This window comes from Mastigoproctus giganteus, chromosome 2 (assembly GCF_048544385.1).
Source record: "Mastigoproctus giganteus isolate SK-2022 chromosome 2, ASM4854438v1, whole genome shotgun sequence".
NCBI lineage: Eukaryota > Metazoa > Arthropoda > Arachnida > Uropygi > Thelyphonidae > Mastigoproctus > Mastigoproctus giganteus.
This window is the reverse complement of record NC_143576.1, coordinates 79,782,786-79,802,119: the sequence shown is the minus strand read 5'-3', so window position 1 is coordinate 79,802,119 and position 19,334 is coordinate 79,782,786. Positions and strand designations below refer to the sequence as shown.

The 19,334-nt window shown below is 37.5% G+C and overlaps 1 protein-coding gene across 1 annotated transcript in view; it reads left to right on the top strand.

The window, feature by feature from the left end:
- Positions 1-19,334, top strand: part of LOC150089359 (NBAS subunit of NRZ tethering complex-like) — a 1,057,261-nt gene that overhangs the window by 863,288 nt on the left and 174,639 nt on the right. The window contains exon 48 of the mRNA XM_090389247.1: positions 1,562-1,675. Coding sequence (XP_090245373.1) covers positions 1,562-1,675 — 114 coding nt within the window. The remainder of the gene's footprint in view (positions 1-1,561; positions 1,676-19,334) is intronic.

Genomic DNA, 19,334 nt, shown 5'->3' with positions numbered 1-19,334 from the left:
ATATTCCGACTCTCTCAGCGTGTTACAGGTTTTAATAACTGTGAGATATAATTCCCATCCAGTTCTGTCTTGCATTCAGCAGAAGATTCACTTTCTCCATGAACGTGAATATGATATCCGCTTCTGCTGGATTCCCAGCCGCATTGGGATTTGGGTAAATGATTTGTCTGACACTGCAGCAAAATCAGCAATTCTCAATAATAATCGCTGCCTGTAAGTCCCCTATACAGACTACAGACAAATAATACACTAAAAGATATAATCCCAATGGCAGGATTTGTGGAATAGACAGACTACGAATAAATTATATCATATAAAGCCTGTAATTGAACCGTGGCAGTCTAGTCTGCGCAGGAATCATAAGGAGGAAGTTGTTCTTGCCCGAATCCATATAGAACATAGTCATTTGACTCATTCCTATTTGCTGAGGTTTGATGATCCTCCTATGTGTGAGTCCTGTGGCACAATTTTATCAATCAGACACATTTTAATTGACTGTCCAGTTTTTAGCAATATACATTTTACCACTTTTAACCATCTGACTGAGCCGTATACACTCAGTCAGATTTTATCCGACAATGACCATGTTTCTGCTATTTTTAGCTTTTTGAAATCAGTAAACCTTTTTACTCATATTTAAAAAATCTAACTTGTCATTGTTACTTGTTTATTGATATTTGTCTTTTACAGTTTATATTTTTTTTTTTATACCTTGACTTCGGAGTAATATGGCCTTAGTTGCTAATGCCCCTAAAAACAAATAACAACAACAACAATATACCTTGACTTAATGACCTAATTCATTAGGCCACTGAAAGTTTTACTTTTTTATGACCAGGTTTTAGTGCATTATAGCCTTAGTTGCTAATGCACCAATAAAACCCAACCAACCATCATGGCAGGATTAATGTTTTTTTTTTTTTTTTATCATAAGTGTAGTATTAAAACGTTTCCTTGAATTAAAATGCTATTTTCATGGGCAAAATATATTTGACTTACCTTATATTTATCAATCATCAGTCTAGTTGAATTTCAAAATTGATTAGAATATCAGTTTATTAAAGATATATTTAGCAATATATCTTTAATAAACTTTTTTTAATAAAAAAAAAAGTGATAAAATAATTAAAATATAGTTAATATTCTAAATTTGTATATTTTTTGCTGGATAGTAAACCCAGAAAGTTTTATGACTATCTTGGTTTCAGTTTCGTAAACTAAACGTAACTGTATTGGAATTCATATTCATGTCTGGAAAGTTCAGGAAACACTCTTATTCCACAACTAAACATCTGTAGTAATGTGTGTTTAATTTTAACTTGAATTTATAGTATAGTGTGTAGGGTTGTGGCCATTGTTTAGTTTATTTTATATATATTATTTATTAAATTATTAATGTGAAGGCAAAATAACCACCATAGTAAATCTATTATGTATGACTTTCACAAATACAGTGCATATGTCAAATTTTCTGATTACTTTTTTTTTTTTTTTTTTTCAAAAAACTGGAACTTATTTTTTGTTTACTTGCATAAATAATTTAAATTATTTTATTTAATAGTCAGAATGGTTTCATCGATATGAAGCATGTGGAGATTTTTTACAACGTTTATCATCTCACGATTTGCTAAATTTTGTAAACTTCATTACTTTTTCTTATCAAGCTATCGATAAGGTATGTAAGTTGATATTTATTTATTCATTCTCCAATGTTCTCTTTAAATCTGTTATGATTATCTATTTATGACATTACTGATTTTCAGTAATAAATTTTTATTCTCATTGTTTCTTGTTATTGTACAATTATGTATGTTTAATTTAGAGTGTAAGAAAGTCTGGTATAACCTCTACTAAGATATTTACTTAGTACAGGTTATACCAGATATTTTGCATAAGTTTTCAAGCATCAGTATAGATGACCCCCCCCCCCCCCAAGTATCAAAGTAATATTCCTGTAACACAGTCTTTAGATCAAATGGCAAATATCCAAATGTTCAAAAATCAGTTTTAAATAGATTTTTGAACATTTCAGGTTTAAGTTTGTATATTTATATAGCAGAGAATTAACTTGTAAGAAAAGGAAAGTTCCCACTTTTTTGTATTTTATCCATCCATTAAACCTAACCTACTAACTTCAGACTTTGTCACTAAATTTTGACTCTTGTTGGCTCCTTGTAGCAGGATTGTTAACCAATAAAATAAAAAATAAAAATTATTCAACGAGACCAAAATACTTAAAGTGTCCAACATAATTATGCTAGACTGTTAATTGCAGAAACCATTGAAATTCAATTTCATGACAATTCTATTAACGTTCGCCATCCATATCTAATCTCAGATTTGTGGTCTTTTACATGCGTGCAGGAAAACAAATAATCATGCAAGCGTGAAGACAAATAATTTCTCTACTTAAGATTCCAGCTCACATGTACTCCACGTTATTTCTATTCCTGTGATGAAGACATATGATCAAAAAGCCACATCAGCTTCAGGAAGGAAAGTTGTTTTTCAAAATTTGTTAGGATTTTTTTTTTTTAATTTTTAATTGTTTTTTTTTAATTGTGTTTATTACTGTAATCATTTTGCGTTAATTTTATATTCATTTTAATTTCTGGAGAGTGTCATATGGAAGTGTTCTACGTAAATTTCTCTTATTCTTTTAAAAATATTGAAATACAACTTAGAACATATTGAACATTGTAGCTCTATTTTATTCTACTCACATTAATAAATGTAGAAAACAAGAATAGGCCCAACACCGAACCCTATTGAACATTGTAGCTCTATTTTATTCTACTCACATTAATAAATGTAGAAAACAAGAATAGGCCCAACACCGAACCCCTGGGGATTCCACTAATAACATTAGTCCATGAAGAGCAGTGTCTATTGATTACCACTCTCTGCCTTCTCTCACTCAACTGTCCCTTTATATGTAGCAGCAACTGCACTTCATGCCATACTGCTCCAATTTTTACAGCAGTCTTCCATGTGCAACAATATCAAAAACTTTTCTGTAATCCAAGTACAGTCAGTCCTTGTATAGTGCAATAGTTGTGTGCCTAGAAACGCTCGTGCAATATAAATAACAGGCCCTATGGGAAAAATATGATTAGGTGCCATCACCCAAGATTGAACACACATTTGTAACCAAAACATTACCAAACACAATAAATAATCGTAATAAAATACTTACGTATTTTATTACGACTATTATGTAATAAAATATTGCTAATGCTTTTGTTTCTATTGTAAGCAAACTTGTTATGTGTTTGATTTTCTATCCAAACAGATGACAGCTATCTTTTCCAATTCTTTGTGTCTTGATCTAATGGATTTTATTACACTTGGAGTTGTTCCTGCTATGAAAGTGTTTTTATTTTCTCTGCATTCTTTCTAATTCTCAGTGTTGCCTCATTTAGGCCTGTAGCACGTGCAATATCACATGTTCTTTCATTTTGCTCAAAGCGTTTCAGAATTTCATATTTTTTTCTCTACAGACAGAGGCGGATTGGCCATAAGCCTTACTGGGGAAACCCCAGTGGGCCGGAGGCCAGAAGACGATGGAGGCCGGTGTGATTTTGGCCATAAATGCTAGTATGAGGCCGCATTTTCTCGGGTAAGATTTTTGACCCAGTCCACCTCTGTCTATCCATATTGCTTTTCTTTTTCTCTCTGAATATGTAGTGTCTTCACCAGGATGCTTCCTTTTCACACCTTTTAAGTATTTTACTCATTTTTAGGGAATAAAACACAATTACAAAATGAGGAGGCAAGCTTGATACACATAAACAAAGCTGTGCACGTGTAGCAATTTAAATAAACAACACCATAAAGGCAGAGATGCACTATTGACACCTCACTAGCTCACATTTTACTAAAGCACATTTCTGGGGTTACTTAAAACAATAAAAACAATTTCCAGTTGCGTTCCTGCTAGCGGAATCTGTTACAAACGGGTGTAAACTCGGTCTAATTGCATTTCCAAAAATACTGATAGCTGGAATTGTGTGGGCTTTTACGTTATTATGGTGAAATGTGTTTACTCTTCACTGATATAAAAAACATAAATACATTTTCAGAATCTTCTCTTCATTCCTATCGTGTTACATTCAGTTGGGGTGATTCCACGTTCAACTGCCATTTCTTGTAAACACAGGCGAATAATGCATAAGCAAATTCAGTTCATGTTACATGTGATATTGTTCCCATATTTATAAATCGTGTATGATCAAATTCGTGTAGTGTAAACACATGTGATACAAGGACTGACTGTATGTGATATCAAAATTTTTTGCTTTCAGTTCCTTTGTGACTGCATCATAGTAACCAATCAAATTGGTCAGACAAGACTTCGCCTTAACAAACCCATGCTGTGTCTGAAATATAAGCGTAGTCTTGTCTAGATGATCCTGCAGTGCTACTTTAACCAGTGACTCCATTATTTTCCTCGGATCAAAAATTAAACTAAAAGGCTGTAATTACCCATGGGACCTCTCTGAATCCAAGGATGCTCTCATAATTATGGTTAAGGGTTTGCTTACTTCCTTTGCTGCCTACTTTAATATAACTGGATAGATCCCATACTCATCATGTGCCTTTCTTATGTTTAACTTCAACGTTTTCTCTTCCACTTTACTCTCAGGCATTACAAAATCATTTCATTTAGGCGCCTCCGTAGCCAGGTGGGAAGGAGCAGCAGTGCGTAGCACACGTTTCTTGATTAGACCGGGGTTCGAGCCCATCACCACCAAATACGGAGGATGTGGAAAGGTCAGGGAATGACCACTGCATATCCCGGAGCAATATGGCCTTAGTTGCTAATGCTCCTAAAAACCAAATAACAACAACAACAAAATCATTTAGCTCGCTCTGAATTTTCAACAGAATTTCTCATATGTGAATGTAGATGGAAAAATACTCATTCAGTTTGTCTACTATCTGAGCAGGATCATCAACAATTGAACCATCAGTAGTGTACCGATCTGATTCATCCCCTTCCTTCTATTGTTTACATAAGTAAAGAAGTCCTTGCTCCTTTTTCTTTTCATCATTTGCCAAGGATTTCTCATAATCTACCTTTGCAGAAGCTCACCCTGATTACTTTCATTAATCACACTGCGAATCTTTGTATCATCTGCAAACTTTGACATTAAGCCTGATATTCCTTCATCAGTATGATTAATAAATATTGAAAACAACAATGCACTCTGAGGGATTCCAATAGTAAAATTTGTTCATGAAGAGCACTGTCCAATGATAAACACTTTCTATCTTCTTCCCTTTATCCATAGCAGTAACTTGCCCATAATGCCACATTTATGTGGTCAGATGGGTCAGTTGGCATTGTCCTGCAATTTTGAGGGGGAGCCTACTCCCCCCCGGTAGGTTGAACAAAATTAAGATGTGTTACTTAATATTGTTTTTTTTTTTTTTTTTTTTTTTAACTTCAGATCAGTTTTGTGGGACAATGAAAAAATATGAAAGTTGTGCAGCAAAGAGAAAGTGTGCCAAATTACAAGAAGAAGCTGTCAAAAAATCCAAATCAATTACTGACCTCGTAATTAGACATCAGTGTGAATCAGAGAACGACCATTCTGATCTTGATAATCAGGCTGTGGGACCAGGACCAGCTACAGAAGGTAAAACTCACAAAGAAACTGATAGAGCAAACAGTGGAACCACAATTGCCAACTGAAGCTGATAATAATAAAAAAAAAGGGTCCACAGCTGTAAAAGCCTCCACATCACAAATCGACATTGGACTTATTGAGAAGAGGAATAGAATTGACACTGAATCATTTCTAAAAGTTCAGGACTTTGAAGTACCAACTGATGTCCCCAAGGATAAGGATAATCACTCATTTCCAACTCACCTTTTTACAGTAACATTGACAAATGGAGAGAAATATAAATGAGACTGGTTGTATTGGGGTCAAGTGAAGCAAACACTGTATTGTGCACTTTGCTTTTTGTTTACCAAGGGGGGGTGTCTCTTATAATGTGAGTGTATTAACCAGTCATCCAGGATGGAGTAAATTAAAAGATCACATTCCAAATCATGAAAATTCTAACATACACAAGGAAAACTATATTGCATGGAAAGAAGTAAGTAAGGTAGCAATGAGCGGTGCCTCTACTTCAATTGACAATTATATTGTTGACCAACTCAAGGCTGATAATGCATCACATAATTCAGCAGCACTGATAATGCAGCACATTACGTGCTGCATTATCAAAAGCCTTCCTGAAATCCAAGTATATGATATCAAAATTAGTTTTTGCATCCAGTTCCTTGCTCGCTGCATCATAATAACCTACCAGGTTGTTTAGACAAGATCACCCATTAACAATTACATGCTGGGGCTGCATGTAATTGTTAAATTGCATTACTTCTTTAATCGGTGACTCTGTTTCTGGAACAGATGTTAAGCTAACAAGTCTGTAATTACTCTTGTCACCTTTTGATCCCCTTTTATGAATTGGGGTTACATTTGCACATCTCCAGTCCATACAGACCTTCCTTGAATCCAAAGTGAAAGAATTCATTCCACTCCTTTCTGCTCCAAGAAATGATCGCTTGCATTCTCTAATGACATAAATGCTATAATCATTTTAGAGGATATTACTTTTGATTCATTGAAATAGAGGTTTTTCCTTGCAGTTGAATGATGTAAAATGTAACAGCTTTGTTACAATACTGGGAGCATGCTGTCTTCATTTCTGTTTGCCTAATCTGTACGCCTAAAGGAAATGTATGACGGTTCAAAATTCTTGATAGAAAATGTAAAATATTTAGAGTGCATAGTTTGTGTGATTTGAAGGTGCTAATTGTACTTCTTAGGTAAAATTTTGGTTAATAAAATTTCTCTGTTTTTTGTGTGAATTGAACAGTAGGGGTCAAGCTTATAATTGGATTAGAATGGCAAAACCAAAAAGGATTAATAACACATCTGGAAACAAAAATTTCATCAATGAGCAAGTTGTCTATCTGAACGAAGTGCTTCCGCCAATGCTGCATATAAAACTTGAACTAAATAAATAGTTTGTGTAAGCTGTAGATAAAGGGGAGACTGCTTTTAGTATATTGTTTCAAAATTTTCGGATTTAAGTGAATTATGCTTATTTCCCCACTGGCATTTAGCACTGACATTTCCATTCTTGTATTTTTGAAGCAAAATGAATCAGAGAGCTGTTGCTAGATGATAATTTCACAACTTGTGTGTGTGTCAGAAAGGAGGCTTGGTTGATAATATATACTTTTCTGCAAATATTGATATGATGAACAAAAATTTGTTACGGATTCGGAATCAGCACATAAAGCTTAATATATTTGCCTGTTTACATTTATTCCAACTTATTCCAATGATTACCTTTGTATACACTTTTTTTTTCTTTTGTATCGAAATATAGTCATTGTTATAAGTTGCCCTTCATAGGTAGTTTATTCTGTGAACTGTTGGATCAGCACTTATGGGAAGTAAACACAGAGCTTTTGGTTGCTTGTTTATTTGTTGGTGCCATAGAAGCTGCTGGCTTCTTGTATAGTTTAACTAATACTATTAATAATAATAATAATTATACACTGGTGTGCAAAACTTAAGGACCAGTCAGAATTTCATAGGAGTGGCCTGGATATGGGAAAAACATACTAAAGGAACCTCGTGAGGTACAGAAATGATGAAGGAAACAACACCGACACAACAACGGAAACAAAATGGTACAGAGGGACTTTATTCAAAAATGGCAACATAGCACTGGCTGCCATGATACAGATGCATCACTACCAAAGATGGAACAAAGAAAAGAGGTGGTCCTCAGCAGGAGATATGGCCACCCCTAATATCGATGCAGGCTTTGCACTGCCTGTCCATACTTTGAACAATATTGTTGATAAGTCCTTGCGGTAACGTCATCCATTCCTCTATCAGTGCCATCTTCAGCTGGTGAACGTTTTCTGGTGGGTGTTGACATGCCGCTAGTCATCTCTCCAGAGCGTCCCATATATGTTTGATGGGATTTAGATCGAGGGAAACTGGGCAGGCCAGTCCATACGAACAATGTCCTCATTTTTCAAAAGCATATGAACAGCTGCAGTGCAATGGAGCGTGGCGTTATCATCCATAATCATGAACTCGGGACCAATGGCACCTCGGAACAGATGCACATGGGGAACGATTACCTCAGTAGCCTGCACCAGTTACAGTACCGCCTTCTACTATCTATAGTTGTGTACGTCCATCCAAGATAACACCTCCCCAGATGAGAACACCTCGACTGCCATATCGATCCCTTTCAGTGATGTTTACGGAGTGATACCGTGTGCCAATCTCTCGCCAGATTAGCTGACATCCAGAATCGCTGCTGAGACTGAATCTACTCTCATCAGTAAAGAGTACCTTACCCCATTGCTCTGCTGTCCAGTCCTTCTGTTTGATGCACCACTGTAAACAATGTTTCCGATGGTCAGGTGTTAAAGGGACACAGCATACTGGCCGTCGGGCAAACAGTCCACCTTTGTGAAGTCGCCTGGCCACAGTAAACCGCAATACCCTGTGTCCTGTGCAGCTGGTTTGCCAAGAGGGACCGACACCCGCTGTCTAGTGTTGGTCCCTCTTGGCCTGTAGGAGTATGTAGCAGTCATTATTGGGCATTGCTTTTTGTAGATGACCACCACTGGTCCTTTGAACAGCTGTACCTGTCGTTCTGTTCTGAAGCCCCCCACGCACGTGAGACGATACTATGGGCGATACCAAACTCTACAGCCACACTCCTTGCACTTCGACCTTTCTCAAGCTTCACAATTATTTGACCTCAGGTAAAGTCACCCAGATTTTGTCTACTGGCCATTTCATTGTCTGTAGCACTGTATCAAACCAATCGAACATCTGTAACAATCATGCTCACTGTTTGGTAATTTGCACATAACTCCTGAACTGCTGCTTTTATCTGTTTATGTGAGCCCTCTCATCACTCAAAAATTTGAGTGATGAGAGCCGCAGTTATGCAAATCGCCACAGACTTTTTCGTTTAAATTTTGTCCTTAAATTTTGCACACCAGTGTATAATATTACTCAATCATTTTAATATAATGATATTTAAGAATAGATGTGATTTAAGAACAAACAAATACACATAAATTTATATCAAAATCCATTTGTATTCAAATAATCAATTATTATATTAGAATAAACTGTGAGGTCTGGATTTTGCCTCATATTTTTGTTATTCTTCTGAGAATGAATGCATCAATTAATAAACATGTTTGGTGCTTACTGTATTATCAAATTTATTAAAATTATTTATTTATTTTTCATGAGCATTAGCATTATTACAGGCATATGATGCAAGAAAGCAAAATTATACAGCACCAGCCAAAAAACACCTTCCCAGGTGCCAAGCAATTTATTAGTGACTAAGCGATTCATAGTGATATATAGAGCGTTCTAAAAAATATACAAGTTTCTTTAATTTTCATCTTTAAATTCCCTTTATTTTTTGTGAAACAGCTCTTTATCTTACAATCAGTAAGTGAAGACACAGAAAGGAAATTCACTTTTCTTATTTTTTCTCTTATACTCACTTTTACTAATCTAACTTACACAGCCGCTTGGTCACTAAGAGGCACTGCTCTTGCCTCCATGTGGTGGGGCTGGTAACCTGGGAGAGGAAAATAACACTCCCAGGGCCAAAAGAGCAAACATGAGTAGTAAAATAACTACTAGTACTATACGGCTTCAAGAGAAAGCTCTACCAAGTAGTGAAACAGAAAACACCAAATCAAAGAGACAGAAGACAGATATGGACCCACCAAAAATACCAACATTCATTGTCATACATGCGACAGGAGATCAGACATTAGGATGTATGTCTCCGTTTGTTATTCAGAAAACATTAGAGGGTCTAGTAGGATCTCCCAAGTCAGTTCAACGGCTGAGATCTGGAGACATACTAGTGGAAATAGAAAATCCCAAACACTCCCAGAAGTTACTTTCGACAACAATTTTTGGAAGAATGCCAGTAGTTGTAACACCACACAACACACTGAATTCTTCCAGAGGGGTGATCTCAGAGTGGGACCTCTTAAATGTGTCAGAGGAAGAGCTCACAGAAGAATTAAGAAGCCAAGGAGTTACAGGAGTGAAGAGAATTAATATCCGAAGGGATGGAAATATAATTCCAACAAGAACCCTTATCATAACATTTAATACTCCAAAACCCCCAGCAACAATCAAAGCAGGATATCTGAACTGCCAAGTACGACAATACATACCAAATCCACTGCGTTGTTACAAATGTCAGAAATTTGGACATTCACAAATGGCATGCAGAAACTCAGCAACCTGTGCAAAATGTGATTCTAAAGAACACGAGACTACAGTTTGCTCTGCCAACATCTTGAAATGTAGAAACTGTAAAGGAGAACACCCGGCCTACTCAAAAACGTGTGAAAAATGGAAACAAGAGAAACTAATTCAGAAATACAAAACAGAACACAACACAATGTATCAAGAAGCTAGGAAAATAATACAGCCATGACCTACAAACAAGCCAACATATGCACAAGCAGTAATCCAATATAAATCAGTAGAAGTTCAAACCGAAATTTCCATGATGCCAAAAGAATCATCTACTGGATTGAAGGCACAGAAACAGGAGAAAACAGTGAATACCTCAATTTCTCTTCACACAGAACAGATATCCACAAATCAGCATCACAACGAAAACTGACCTAAACTTATAAACACCAAAGAAACCGAACAGATGGAAATAGGAAAAATAAACACAACTGAAGAACCAGTATTAGAAATTTTCACAGAAGAAGATATGGACATGGACCGGCCAGACTATCCTAAAAAAGATAAGACATAAGAATGCTCCATTTCGGAAGCAACCCGGAAGCCCTAGAAAAACCAAATAATGGATCAGTTCATCCAGTGGAACTGTAGAGGACTACTTTCCAATTACGACGATGTCCAGTATTTAATAACACAACATACGCCAATATGCTTTTGTCTACAAGAGACATACCTTAGACAACAAGACACCCTTTCAGTGAAAAACTATAGAATGTATAGGAAAGACAGATTAAGAGAAAGGTCAACACATGGAGGAGTAGCCATCTTAGTCCATAACCACATCCCAACCGAACAGATTCCTTTAAACAGCAATATAGAATCGATAGCGGTAAGAATAACACTGAAATTTAGGTTAACCATCTGTTCAGTGTACCTTCCACCAAGGCCAGATATACCATTTGAGGAAATAGATCAACTAATCTCCCAACTCCAATCACCTTTCTGTATAATGGGAGACCTCAATGGGCATAGTCAACTGTGGGGAAACACTGATATCAACAGACGAGGACGGATAATAGAAAGAATAATAGACCATCATAACCTTTCTCTACTCAATAATGGCAAACATACGTATTTTCACTTTCCTAGTCGTACAACCTCAGCAGTAGATCTAACTATATGCACACCTTCCCTTCTACCAGAATTAAAGTGGCAAGTAATAGAAAACCCATACAGCAGTGACCACTACCCAGTAATCACCATACTGACCAGAAACCCTCCTTGCCATCCAAACAGACCACCCCGCTGGAAAATAGAAAAAGGTAACTGGGAAAAATTTAGAGAACTGGCAATATTTAATCCCCAAATCATCCAAGAAACATCGGTCGGTGCCGCTCTAAAGCACGTCACAGATACCTTAATACAAGCAGCTGAACAAACAATACCCACAACCTCAACCCGTTTTCCGTTGCACCCAAAATCCTGGTGGGGCGAAGATTACATGAAAACAAGACGACAACAAAACAAAGCTTGGAATAAGTTCCGGAGATATCCGACAACGGATAATCTGATAAAATTTAAGCAAGCACGAGCACTAGCTAGGTATACACAGAAACAAGCCAGAAAAACTTCCTGGATCCAGTTTACTTCCTCTATAAATAGAACAACAAACACAAAAATAATATCGAATAAAATAGGAAAAATGAATGGGAAGTATAAAAACCAACCATCACTAGTATTACATTGGAATGGAGAAAGCATTACCGAACCATCAGAGATAGTTAATATATTAGGTGAAACGTTTGCTAAAGTATCATCAAAACAATCCTACACTACTGAATTTTTGCCCTATAAGGAGAAAACGGAAAAAAACAGAATTAATTTTAATACTAAAAGGATTGAACTCTACAACTAACCAATTACAATACATGAATTATGTCAAGCAGTATCACAAACAAAACCAAGTGCAGTTGGACCAGACAACATACACTATGATATACTTAAACACCTAAAGCAGAAAGAGATAGAAAACCTCCTTCAACTGTACAACCGCATATTTCTAGAAAACCAATATCCTGAAGCGTGGCATCACGCAATAGTACTAGCTTTCCAAAAACCCAATAAAGATCAGAAGGACCCAAACAACTATCGTCCGATTGCCCTCACAAGCTGCTTAAGCAAAGTACTAGAGAAGATCATCAACAAAAGATTAGTCTGGTTTTTTGAGACAACTAAGTGGTTCACCAATATGCAGTGTGGGTTTAGACACAATCGATCCGCATTAGATCACCTTGTACGAATAGAAGCAGATATAAGAGATGCTTTTATAACCTCCAAGCATATGGTTACTGTATTTTTTGATATAGAAAAGGCCTATGACACAGCATGGAGACACGGTATATTACAAGATATCCACGATGCAGGACTCAGAGGACATTTACCACTATTCATTCAAAATTTCATGAAAAATAGAACATTTCAAGTTAGAGTACAAAACACCATGTCAAAACCATATAAACAAGAAGAAGGAGTTCCCCAAGGGTCTGTCCTGAGTGCCATACTATTCTCCATAAAAATAAACAGCATCACAAAACAACTACCACCCACAGTGTCATATGCACTATTTGTAGATGACTTCAGTATTTCATATCAAGCTCAGAACATGGGAACAATAGAAAGACAACTACAATGTGCAATTAATAACGTCAGTCAATGGGCCCAGAAAAACGGGTTTAGAATATCAAAAGAAAAAACATTCTGCGTACATTTCTGTAGAAAACGAAATTTACACCCTGAACCTGAACTAATATTGCAAGGTAACACAATACCAGTTAAAGTGTAAAATTTCTTGTACTTATTCTAGACAACAAGTTGACCTTTGTAGAACATATAAAAGAACTACGAATAAAATGTATGAAACAACTTAATATTCTTAAAGTCTTAACAACAACATCTGGGGTGACAGACCGTTATACCCTGCTCAACTTGTATAAAGCACTAGTTAGGTCAAAAATAGATTATGGAGCACCGGTTTATGCATCAGCAAGAAAGAGCGCCCTCAAATGGCTAGATCCGATTCACCATAGTGCAATATGAATAGCAACAGGAGCTTTCCGCACATCCCCTATATACAGTCTCTATACAGAGGCTAATGAATCACCACTGTTCCTGAGGAGAGAACAGTTGTCACTGCTGTATGCTTACAGAATAAGACCCATAAGAGACCATCCGACTTGGACAACTTTATTCTCGCCAAAATGGGAAAACATATATAGGAACCGTAAAAGAGCAAACTAGCCCCTAGGCATCAGACTACAGGAGCTACTGATAACACATGATCTCAAAATAGATAACGTTGCAAACCAAGAAGGACATATAGATCCACCATGGATAAACCATACCACAGCTTATGAACTCCTCACACAAAACTGGAATAAAAATAGTTTATCAGACAGCAGCTTTCAACAACTGCATGCAGCACATAGAATGCAATATCCCAATCACATACCAATATATACAGACGGATCAAAATCCGTCTGTATATATTGGTATGTGATTGGGATGAGAACCATGTAGGAGCAGCAGCAGTATTCCCAGATGTTACATTGTCACGCCAACTCCCAAAAGAATGCAGTGTCTACACTGCAGAATTAGTAGCAGTTCAGATAGCCCTGGAGCATTTCAGAACCACCTACCACCTGAGAACAGTAATATACTGTGATTCATTAAGTGTAATCCAAGCCATACAAAACACAAGCAATATAACCCATCCAGTACTCTGGCAAATTAAACAGATACTAACAGGCTTCACAAATAAAAAGCAAGAGATACTTTTCTGCTGGATACCAGGACACAAAGGGATAAAAGGAAATGAAGAAGCAGAATTGCAAAATCAACCACTAACCTTCGAGAACAGTATTTCACAGATCGACATAAGGACTACAAGCCAATTATTAAAAATCGCTGTCTAACCCAATGGCAAGAACACTGGCAAAAACAAACATGGAATAAATTATATGAAATAAAACCAAAAGTTGAGCACTGGAAAACGAGAATAAGGAAATCAAGGAGAGAAGAAGTTGTTCTGACCAGATTGCGGATAGGCCATTCACATTTCACAAATGGTTATCTATTACGTGCAGAAGAACCCCCAAGATGCCAAGTATGCAATACTATCCAAACAGTTAAACATATACTTATAGAATGCCCAACATATGAAAGTGATCGACACCGAATTTTTTCATCATTATATAAAGGAAACAAAAACATCACCCTTAAATATCTTATACGTGACAAAGAACACGTGTCAGATATTTTTAGATTCATACAAACAATCAACATATACCATCTGCTGTAAATAATAGTATAATACCCCAGAAACAGTTAACCTTGTACATTCGAACAAGATTTATATAAAGAGAACATTGTATAACAAATGAACTGGCGCACTATGATCTCCGTTGTCAATACGCCAATAAACACCAAAACAACAATAACGCTGAAAAAGTTTGCCCAATTCTTCCTTGAATTTATTTAAGCTATCAACTTCAACATCACAGTTGGTACATCAACTTCAACAACAGATGGAAGTTTCTTCCAGCAATCAACCACCCATTGGCTGAAGGAAAATTTCCACTCAAACCATTCAAGGCCTTATACGCCTCAATCAGATAACCTTGCAGGTACCTAATCTCCAGATGCTGTAATTTGCAGAAGTGAAGCCTTTCTTGATAAGAGCAACCCTTTGTTCTCCCTCATCAATCTCATTACACTTCTCTTTACTCATTCCAGCAGCTCTACATCCTTCCTAAATTGAGGCCTCCAGACCTGTATGCTTAACTCAAGGTGTGGCCTGACCATTCCCTTATACAATGGAATTATCACCTCCTTATCCCTGCTAGCAAAATTCCTAATTTATATATCATTGACAAGACCCCATGAAATGCTCTGGCAGCCTGTCTGTGCTGTTCAGAAAACTTCACATCTGACTGCAGTTACCCCCAGATGTTTTTCATTCTCCACTACCCTGAATGTTGTGCCACACGATTGGTACATTACTCTTGGGTCACTGCTACCCATATGCAGTGTTTTGCATTTGTCAATGTTGCACTTCAGTTGCCATCTATCAACCCATCTGCCCAAATTTTGTAGATCTGTTGCAGGTGGATACTGTCATTACTGTTATTAACAACTCTGCCAACTTTCATATCTACTGTAAACTTTGACATTAAGCCTGATATACAGGTCAAGTACAGGTCATTGATGAAAAAAAGCCGTGAATTAGGGTTGAATTTGAAAGTGTCTGCAATTCTGCCCAGACACGATAGGAGGAGTATGTGTTGAGCGACCTGTTGATCAATTCGGCCCTGGAAAGATTATGCAGGGCTCAAAGGGTTGAATTTTTTTCAGCCTGGTCTGTACTTGTTAACAGGAGAGACTGCTTCTACAGGGATAGGATACACTTAAATAGAATGATTGCTGATGCTATTGAGGCAGTGTTAGGTGGGTCAGAAAACTGCTAGATTGCGGGGATACAAGGACTAATAGATTAACAGTAGCCACTGGCGGAGGAGAAAGTGATTCTTGCACTGCTTCTATTGGAATGAGCAGCAGCCTGGAAAATAAGATGCAGGATATTTCAGAGACTGCTGGGAATCATGGGGGTACAAGTAAACACATGGTTGTGTTAGGGTGGCTAAGAGGAAGAGCAGGTGCATGTATACTTGCGTGTACACAAATGCTAGGAGTTTAGTAAATAAATTTGATGAATTTGAGGTATTGCTCAAACATCAAAGGCAGATATTGTGGGGATTTCAGAGACGTGGTGTCACACAGATATAAGGAATGCAGAAGTGGAATTTGGGGAGTACAATGTCTATAGAAAGGATAGACAGGATAGGAAGGGAGGATGGGTTATGCTATTAGTTAAGAAACACGTAAAATCCAAGGAAGTGAAGCCAGTCGACATCGCTGGACAGTGCAGTGTCAAGTCAGTTTGGCGTGACATAAGCATTGAGAGATCAAAATTGAGAGTAGGAGTGTGCTATAGGCCTAATGACTCTGATGAGTATAATAAGAAACTGTACAGAGAAATAGAGTGGGCCAGTGAATCAGAGAGTCTTATAATGGGGGATTTTAATATCCCAGATATTGACTGGAATTTGGGGGCTGGTCACTCACACACTAGCAAGGCTTTTGTGGATTTATTGGATGATTGTTTTCTACATCACCATGTTCGGGAGGCAACTAGAGGGAGTAATACTCTTGATTTGATTATCAGTAGTGATTCTTCATGCATTAAGAATCTGCAGATAAATGAACCACTAGGTGGCAGTGATCACAGTGTTCTGAAGTGGAAGTTACTCAAAGAGGTAACTACCATTAGGGGTAAAGGGAAGGGGTATTGCTTTCGTAAAGGCGACTACGATGGACTGAGACAGTATTTAAATTCTATACAGTGGGATCAACTGATGATGTTACCAACAGCAAATTCAAAATGGGAAGCATTCAAAGAACTTATCTTGGAAGATACTAGGCTTTACATACCAACTAAGAAATATTGTTCAAGGTTTAGGCCTAAATGGATGTCAGATGAACTAATGAGGCATATGGCAGAGAAGAAAAATGCATGGGATACATACAAATTAACACATGACACAGAAGCCTATGATAGATACAAGTTGATCTGTAACCAAGTTACAAAGGAGGTTAGGCAGGTGAAGGCAGATTACGAGAAATCCTTGGTAAGGGATGCGAAGAAAAACAGCAAAGAGTTCTTTACTTATGTAAACTCTAGAAGGAAGGGGATGAATCAGATTAGTCCACTTGATATCGATGGGTCAACTGTTGATAATCCTGCTCAGGTAGCTAACAAACTAAATGAATATTTTGCATCGACATTCACACATGAGGAGTTATTCAGCGAGGGGAATGCCAGAGGTGTATTCAACTCTGGCAGTAAGCTAGAGAACCTTGTAATAACTGAGAGTAAAGTGGAGGACAAATTGTTGAAGATAAACACAAGAAAGGCACCTGGGGTGGATGGGATCTATCCAGTTATATTAAAGGATGCAGCAAAGGAAGTAAGCAAACCCTTAGCCATAACTATGAGAGTTTTCTTGGACTCAGGGGAGGTATCCATGGACTGGAGATGTGCAAATGTGACCCCAATTCACAAGGGAGGATCAAAGGCTGACACAAGTAATTATAGACCTGTGAGTTTAACTTCTGTTCCCGGAAAATTAATGGAGGCACTGGTTAAAGAAGCACTGCAGGATCATATAGACAAGACTTCAGTTATAGCTCGGACACAGCATGGTTTTGTTAAGGGGAAGTCTTGCCTGACCAATTTGATTGGATACTATGATGCAGTCACAAAAGAACTGGATGCAGGGAATAACTTTGATATTATATACTTGGATCTTAGAAAGGCTTTTGATACTGTTGCACATGGAAGACTGCTGCACAAATTGGAGCAGTGTGGCATTGGAGGCAAATTGCTGCTATGGATAAAGGGGTGGTTGAGGGGGAGAAGACAGAGAGTGGTAATCAATGGACACTGCTCATCGTGGACTAATGTTAGTGGAGTCCCTCAGGGTTCAGTATTGGGTCCTTTATTGTTTTCTGTATTTATAAATGATATTGATGATGGTATATCAAGCTTAATGTCCAAGTTTGCAGACGATACGAAGGTTGGCAGGGTTGTCAAGGACACTACTGACACTATGCTGCTGCAACAGGATCTAGAAAGGTTTAGCAGATGGGCTGAGAGGTGGCAAATGAAGTTTAACATTGACAAATGTAACGTACTACATATGGGAAACAGCAACCCCAGAGCAACGTATCAACTCTGTGGTACTACACTGACAGAGGTAGAGAATGAAAGGGACCTGGGGGTGGTTGTGCAGGCAGATATGAAGTTCTCTGAGCAGTGAAGACGGGCTGCAAGAGTAGCTCATGGTGTATTGTCAATGATATATAGGAATTTTTCTAGCAGGGATAAAGAGGTGATTATTCCCTTGTATAAGGCAATGGTCAGGCCACACCTAGAGTACTGTATACAGGCCTGGAGGCCTCATTTCAAGAAGAATGTAGAGCTGCTGGAACGAGTACAGAGAAGGGCAACAAGATTAGTGAATGGAACAAAGGGGTGCTCTTACGAAGAAAGGCTTAAGTTTTGCGAATTACAGTGTCTGGAGACTAGGCACCAGCGAGGTGATCTGATAGAGGTGTACAAAGCCTTGAATGGTTTGAGCATGCTCAATGCTGATGGGATTCTTCCTCTTGCTCAGAATAATCACCTGAGAGGGCATAAATTCAAATTGAGGAAAGACAGATGTAGGATAGATGTGCGGAAATTTTCCTTTAGCCAGCGGGTGTTTGGTAGGTGGAACAGACTTCCATCCCTTGTCGTGGAAGTTGATAGTCTAAATAAGTTTAAGTCTCAGCTGGACAGGTATTTCAAACGAACAGAGGGGTGAAGTGGAAGTGGTTATTTTTTATTTATTTATTTTACTTTATTTTTTTTTTTTGGCTGATGCTGCATAAGCTTGCTTTCTTGCATCAAATGCCTCTGCTAATGCTAATGCTAATACGTTCATATATATCATTCATGAATATAGAAGACAGCAATGGGCCTAACACCGAATTCTGGGAGACTCCACTAATAACATTAGTCTACGAATAGCTGTGTCCATTGATTACCACTCTCTGTCTTCTCCCACTTACCCATCCCTTTATCCATAGCAGCAACTTGCCCTTGATGCCATACTGCTCCAATTTATTCAGCAATTGCCCACTGTACAACAGTATCAAAAGCTTTCCTGAAGTCCAAGTATATGATATCAAAATTATTTTGATATCACATACTTGGCATCCATTTCCTTTGTGACCATGTCATATTATCCAATCAATCTGGTCAAACTAGATATCCCCTTAACAAACCCATGATGTGTCTGAACTATAACTGCAGTCTTGTTTAGATCATCCTGCAATGCTTCTTTAAACAGTAACTCCATTATTTTCCTGGAACAGCAG